At 42.3% G+C, this 7,830-nt stretch overlaps 1 protein-coding gene across 1 annotated transcript; it reads right to left on the minus strand.

Moving 5' to 3' along the window:
- Positions 1 to 6,444: 6,444 nt before the first annotated feature.
- LOC145955526 (uncharacterized) lies at positions 6,445 to 7,572 on the minus strand. Its single transcript, XM_083070366.1, has one exon. The coding sequence runs from the start codon at positions 7,570 to 7,572 to the stop codon at positions 6,445 to 6,447; it is 1,128 nt and encodes a 375-aa protein (XP_082926492.1).
- Positions 7,573 to 7,830: the final 258 nt, after the last annotated feature.

Consider the following 7,830-nt stretch of genomic DNA (forward strand, 5'->3'; position numbering starts at 1 on the left):
AAGCCAAAATGACAAAAAAGGCAAAAAATACAGAAAAAGCCAAAAACGACAAAAAAGGCAAAAGATTTAGAAAATCGATCGCCTCGTACAGAATAACTGAGCCTGGAGAGGCTTGCCGAAATAATACTCCTTCAGAATAACTGAGCCTGGAGAGGCTTGCTGAAATAATACTCTCTCGGAATAATTGAGCCTGGAGAGGCTTGCCGAAACAATACTCCCTCTTAAAATAATTGAGCCTGGAGAGGCTCGCCGAAATAATACTCTCTCAGAATAACTGAGCCTGGAGAGGCTTGCTGAAATAATACTCGTATAAGAATAATTGAGCCTGGAGAGGCTCGCCGAAATAATACTCCCCAGAGATATCTCAGCTTCCACTAACGGGCCAAATGCCCCAGTGAAAGCTATCAAAGCGAGATCAGCAAAATTCCCCAACGGAAGCATGATCCAAACAAAATATCCAAGTCAAAGGACTTAGACTTCCTCAGTGGAAGGTAGCTTTCCAACTCAAGCGATGAGTGAAGCTAAGCCTGAAGAGGCTTTCTAAATAATACTCTGGGATAAATAAACTTTAAATCCCCACTCGCCTACTCAGAGGCACCCCCTCAAGAAAAATCACAAAAGACAAATAATCATTCCCCAAGCGGAATCCGGCACTCAGCCGAACACCAAACATCAAGATAATTCGCCTACTCAGAGGCACTCTTTCAAAAAAAGAAAAAAAAAAATCCAAAAGATCAATAACAATTCCCCAAGCGGAATCTGGCTTTTCAGCCAAACATTGAACATCAGGATGATATGCCTAACAGAAGAGGCTAATCAAAATCAACATCCAGAATCCCCAGCGGATAACAGCCTACACAGAGGCAGCAAAAATCAGAAAATCCAAAAGAGATACCCGAATAAGGATAACCGGGATACTCCACCACCGTCAAAAGGACGTCAGCCAACCATAAGGCACCGCTCATCTCAGAAAGAGCATCTTTGTGTCTACACCCCAAGGAAACAGTAATTCCTCGATGGGCACCAATTAAGCAATGCAAAATTGGGACACAAGAACCTATGAGTAACTGCACATCCCCTAGACGGATCCCTGCGTTATCCAGCCCTCAGCGGCACCAAAATCAAAAAACAACCGTCGAAGCAGCATCGTGGACTGTGGAGACAAAACTATCACAAATCCCTGGAGAGGGCATACTCAGCTACCCAGATGTCCAGAGCACCGAGGTATGCACAAGCCTGGAGAGGCAATACTCAGCTACCCAGATGTCCAGAGCACCGAGGTATGCACAAGCCTGGAGAGGCAATACTCAGCTACCCAGATGTCCAGAGCACCGAGGTATGCACAAGCCTGGAGAGGCAATACTCAGCTACCCAGATGTCCAGAGCACCGAGGTATGCACAAGCCTGGAGAGGCGGTACTCAATCATCAGTGATGTTAACACTGGTGTCTAGCTTCCGGCTCGGGCGTCGAGTGAGGCTAGGCCTGGAGAGGCGGTACTCAACCATCAGCGTCGTCAGAGGCACGTTGGTGTTCAACTTCCAGCTCGGGCGTCGAGTGAAGTTGACCCTGGAGAGGATAAACTTAGCTGCCTAGGTAGTCAGAAACAACCGAAGTAGAGCCTGGAGAGGCAGTACTCAATCATCGGTGATGTTAACACTGGTGTCTAGCTTCCGGCTCGGGCGTCGAGTGAGGCTAGGCCTGGAGAGGCGGTACTCAACCATCAGCGTCGTCAGAGGCACGTTGGTGTTCAACTTCCGGCTCGGGCGTCGAGTGAAGTTGACCCTGGAGAGGGTAAACTCAGCTACCGAGGTTGTCAGAAGCGCCGAGGTATGCAACAACCTGGAGAGGCTACTCAACAATTTTCCACCGGAAGACGCTACAAGTCAGAAGGTTGGCACATCACCCGGACAATTGGGTCAACTCCTTTACTTGTCAGCCGGTACACCAAAAGGCCGTCCGACTAAGTAAAGGGGGGGCAGCTGTAGACCCCTAAAATTGTCCGGGTCGGAAATAAAACTCGAAGACTCTCGAAGATCAAAGGGAAGTCAGCCGGAAGGACTCCTGGAAGACCCTGGAAGACCCTAGGATGACAATCTGTAGGTTTAGAGGTCTTAGAGTAGCAAAAAATAAAAAAGTGGAGGGAATGAAGCCCAATACGGCCTCCCAGAGGTTCAGTACGGCCGTATTGAACATTTTGAACTTCAATACGGCCGCACTGAACTCAATACGGCCGTATTGAAGTTTCTGAACTTCAATACGGCTGCATTGAATTCAATACGGCTGCACTGAACTTCAATACGGCCGCACTGAACTTCAATACGGCCGTATTGAGGTTTTTTGAACTTCAATACGGCCGTATTGAATTCAATACGGCCTTATTAGTTCAAAATTTCAATGTTGACCGTATTGACCCTCATAAACCGTATTGAGCCTCTTCCCTATAAATATGACGTCAATGGGACGTCATTTGACACTTTTCCACTGAGTTTTGACTCCCTCCTTGAGTATTCTGGGGTTTTTGAGCAGTGTTCTGCCCTAGAAATCTCTCTGGGAGTCGATCCGACGAAGTTCTGGAATTCCGAGCATTTAGCTTGGAGATTCGAACTTAGTCGAAGGGAAATCCTCCGGATTTCCATAGTCAAAAATTATTTTTAGGAAGGAGTGAGCGGGCTTGTAGAGCGAGGGAACGCCAAAAAGCTTCCCAGTCTTACTTGATATATAAAAAGCACGCTTCAAGAGGTTTCTTTTCTAAAAATCCCTTCTTTTACCGCTTTCTGTGTGTACATATTTAAACTGTCATCATGTAGATAGTTAATTTATAATTGCTTAGAATAAATAGGGGTAATTTAGTAATTTTGCACTATTATTTTTAAATAATCTGTCATAGGGAACCCGAAAGGGGCGCTGTGGGGTGCTAACACCTTCCCCACGCGTAACCGGCTCCCTTACCCGACTCTGGTTGTCATGGCCGAAGTCAATTTTTGAATCGATTGCCTTAAACTTCTTTTTCCAATGTTTTGAGTAAAACATTGGTGGCGACTCCACGAACCCTTCCTTTTTATGAAAACCGCTAATCCATGGAGGGTCCCGCTTGGGATTAACATAGATTGGTGAGCCTTTTAATAAAATTGCTCGCTTGACAAGGTCTCAGTTTGAGAATAAGTCATTCTAGCAATCCATATTTTTAAACAAATAAAAGAGTCCAACCATCCTTCGCGAATGCCGAAAGGCCGTTTCGGGCCGGTGGCGACAGCTTTGTATAAGCATAATACAAACTCAGACATAACTTCTCCAAAGGAGTGTATCTGATTTCTGCCTCGACTAACATCCTATTGATGTAATAAATGGCTCTCTCGATGCCATTTTCGTCATCTTGCAACAGCATGCCCGCAATAGTCGAATCATTGGCCAAGACATACAATTTTAGCTTTCCTTCTTCAGAGGGTGGCACCATCACTAAAGGGTTGATCAAATAATTCTTGATCTCCTCGAATGCCTTTTGATGATTTTCGTCCCATCAAAATTCTTCCTTCTTATTTGAATGAAGCTTAGTTTCCATGATGGCTCGAGTCTTGTTCTTATCTATTTCAATGCCTTTCTGGTGTACGTCGAACCCTAGGAAATCCCCTGCTGAAACACCGAAAGCACATTTCAATGGATTCATTTTCAGCCTATGTTTCCTCATTCTCTCGAAACACAATTTCAGGTGTTGTATGTGATATATTTTTCATTCCGATCCAATCACTATGTCATCAATATAAACTTGCATGAATTTTTCAATTAACTCATGAAAAATTAAGTTCATTGCTCTTTGATATGTTGCACTAGCATTTTTCAAGCCAAAAGGCATTACTACCCATTCGTAAGTTCCCAAGGCACCTGGGCACTTAAAGGCAGTTTTCGACACATCATTTTTAGCAATATAAATCTGGTTGTACCCAAAATATCCATCTAATAAACTCAAAATTTGATTACTTGGAACGACATCAATCATTGTTTCCGCAATAGGCATGGGATATGCATCCTTAGGCGTGGCTGCATTCAAATCTCGAAAATCGATACATACCCTCATTTTTCCATTCTTTTTTATAACAGGCACAATGTTTGATACCCAATCGGCGTACCTCGAAGTACGAATGAATTTGGCCTTCAGTAGCCTCTCGATCTCTTCTTTGATTTTTTTCGATCACCTACAGAGCAAACCTTCGTGGGTTTTGTTTCACTGGTTTCTTCCCCAAAATCATAGGCAACCTATGTTCTGCTAAATTTTGATCCAAACCAGGCATTTCTTCATAGTCCCAAGTGAAGCAATCTTTATATTCGTGCAGGACCTGCACAATTTTCTCTTTAACACTCTTCTCCGCTAGTTTGCTAACATAGGTGATTCTCCTCTTTTCGATTGTACCCAGATTGACTTCCTCCAGAGGATCCTGAGATTCCACTTTAAGCCCATCATTTTCCATTTTCTCGAATCCTTGAGGAGCATCGTCAAAGATACAATCAAGTCTTTCTTCGATTCCTTCCAAATTCCTCTTCTGCTCATCCTCGAGTCTTACTCTCGGAGACTCTTTCTCAGCTGTTTCGATTACCTCTTTTTGGGTTTTTTCTTTTTTGTCGACCTGCATAGCTGTTATAGTTTCGATATTCATCGAATCCGTGCCCCCTTGGGTTCTTTCGACTTCACTACCTTCCTCGGCCTTATTGGCCGTTCTCTCGGCCATGTAGGCCGAAATTCAAGCTAAGAAGCTCGAACAAGGATCTTGTCTCATCATTCTCGCACTTAAGCTGAGTCAATTTCGGCTTTGTGGATAACAAATCCTCTTCGAACATCCCAACAGAAAGTCTTCTTAACACCCTCTTCTGCCTCCAAGACATATGGGTCTATGGCGTCGAAAGGCTTAGTTTTTGCGAATGCAGTAATTTGTTGATCTGCGAAATACATTTCCGTCTCATACTCTTTCTGATCTGCATCCAACACTGCTAATTCATCATCATTCCAGAAAAATATTTTTTGGTGTACTGTCAAAGGTAATGCTCCCATTCCGTGGATCCATTCTTTTCCTAACAGCACATTGAAGTTAGCTTTCGAGGGAGTCACAATAAACATGGTGGTCCTTCTCACACTCCCAATTTGCACATTTAACAGTATCATCCCTTCCGGTTGAGAAGGTTTTCTAGCATAATCAGAAATGAGGATATTGTGAGGTTTCAGATCTGCCAAAGTTTTCCCAAAATGTTTCAGCATCGTCTATGGGAGTATATTTATAGCAACACCTCCATCCACCAGAACTTTGTTGACTTCAACTTCTTTGATCATAAGGGTCAACAGCAAAGGTTTCAGATGGTCCTTCATTTCTGGGGTAGGTGAATCGAACATTGCTGAATTAAACTTTGGAATAACTCGAGATATTTGATTCACCCATATTATTTTTGACTCATAGTTGGGGTCACCGAAAAAATCTTCACGATGTATGTCTTCTTGTTCATTCATAGATTCCATTGCTTCAACATATTCAGAGGGTAGGATTGACACCACTCCACAAATATCTTCGAGAGAATCCTCGAAGCCACTTTCAAAACAATCTGTAATCAAATCCTCCTCATCCTCTGCGAATTTCTTAGATGCCTCACTTTCGTAAGGTACAGGAATTGAAAATCGGTTACCTTTGCTTCCCTCAAAAGTTGCCTTTCTCATTCTTTGTTGCCTTCTCCATTGAGTCTTGGTAAGGCCATTAAAAGGATATTTAATTCCTTTTCCAGAACCTCCCTGCATGTTTGGCATAAATCTGGGTCCTCTAGAAAATGGGTTTTTCGAGTAGTTCATGATTTACTTTCCCCAACCCATTCAAGCATTGGGCCTTTGTGGAGAAGTCCACTTCCCAATGGGTAGGTATGTATTACCATCTCGGGAGGAGTTGTACATCTCCAACTTTCCGATGGGAGCCATAGGCGCAACTACCTTGTGGCATGTGAACTTGACGCATCACTATGCTAGTGTTCACTTTCGACTTTCCTCGAGCCTTCTCAGCTTTATAATTTTTCATAATTTCAGATTCCTCGAAAGCCTTAGCTGCTGATCTATCAAACACAGTACTACATCTCGGGCAAAGCATAACTTCCCGATCATCTTCTTTCTTTCTCGAAAGGAAATCAAGCAAATTGTTCCCCTCTTTCAGATAAATGGGTTCTTGTTCTTTCACGAAATCATCTAAGAGCTCTTCCAGTTTTTCATCCGTAATAGGTTCAACAACTTCCTCTTCGTTCACAACCAGATCAACTATATCGATTTCAAGCACATTGATCCCCATCGGGAGAGGTTCCACATATCCTACTTGTGCAGCGAATGGATCAGTATCAACTTTCATTTCGTTCTCCTCGAAAGCCAAGCGACCATCAGTAATCGCTTTCTCGATCATGTCCCTGAAACGTACACAATTATTAGTCTAGTAACCATACATGTTGTGATACTTACAAAAAATTTTCCCTTTCCTTTGTTCAAAAGGAGGAATTTTATGATTTTCTGGAAGTATACTTTGCTTATCTTTCAGTAAAATATCAAATATTCTATCAGCTTTCGTTATATCGAAGCTATATTTTCTATTCGATTTGACCTCTATATTATTTTCCTCAGGTTTTAATAATTGGCATTGATAGGTTGGCCCAGGTTGCAATTCAGCTAAGTTCACTTCCATTTCTTCATTTAGACATTCGAAATAATTGTCATTGTTAACGTCCATATTGTCTAAATATGCCACTTTTTCTTTTCGAACGAACTTGTCAAATTTTCTCAACCTTTCCTTCTCTGCTCGAATTTGTTGAATTCGTCTCACTTTCTCCGCTAGTTGAGCCATATCTCTCGATTGTTCATTCACAAGTTTCTTTCGAATCAAAAAATCCAACCCGGTGGCTGCAATTTTTACCAACTCATGCTCTGGAATATTCGTGTAACATCGAGACTTTAATTGCCTAAATCTGTTCAAATATTCATCTAGTGTCTCATGATGTTGCCTCTTTATATTCATCAAATCAACTATTCTCATCTTGGTTTCCTCTCGAAAAAAGTTTTCGTGGAAACTCCTTTTTAATTGTGCCCAAGTAATTATCGAATTAGGTGGCAAAGTCGTGAACCACGTAAAAGCATGTTTGGTTAGTGAACTTGGAAAATATTTCATTTTCAAATATTCATTACCCACTAGGTCTCCACACTCGACTAGATATCTCGCTATGTGTTCTACGGTGGATTCACCTAACTCTCCTGCAAATTTCGAGAATTTTGGGATTTTCATCCCCCTGGGTAGCTTAGATTGGGTAATATAGTCAAGAAAGGAAGATACAATGTTAGGGTGCTCATTTCGCCCCGTTTCAAATCCGTGCCTATTCAGTACCCTCTCGACTATATGATCTAAATTTTCCTCAGCACTTCTTAGAGGTCTCCCTTGGTTGAGATTGATACGATTTCTAATCTCCCGAATATTTGTTTCATTGATGGTTGGATTTTCGAGGCCATTCAGATTAACACTCGTATCTCTCGAGAGCCGATTATCATTAATTTTATCACCTATTTTACTCATCAGCTCTACAGGGGTGTGAGTATGTTATGCATTTGTGTAGACAACAAATTTACCATGTCGTGGTTACTATGATCCATTTGTTGTCGAAGGGCTATCATAGCTTCATTGCTTATACCCGTGGGTATATAATTACTTTGTCGAACCAACGACCCTTCTTGGCATGTGCCAACATGCTGGTGAGGATCGTGCATGATAAAGCCCATCCCATTTGGGGCTGCATTATACCCATATAATGATATTTGCATTTGAGGATTGTGC

Source organism: Cajanus cajan, chromosome 1, assembly GCF_000230855.2.
Source record: "Cajanus cajan strain Asha chromosome 1, NIPB_CcT2T_4, whole genome shotgun sequence".
In the NCBI taxonomy this organism is placed as follows: domain Eukaryota; kingdom Viridiplantae; phylum Streptophyta; class Magnoliopsida; order Fabales; family Fabaceae; genus Cajanus; species Cajanus cajan.

What these genes read in the sequence shown, in the direction of transcription:
- LOC145955526 (XM_083070366.1), bottom strand. Translation starts at nt 7,572, where the DNA reads ATGAGTAAAATAGGTGATAAAATTAATGATAATCGGCTCTCGAGAGAT.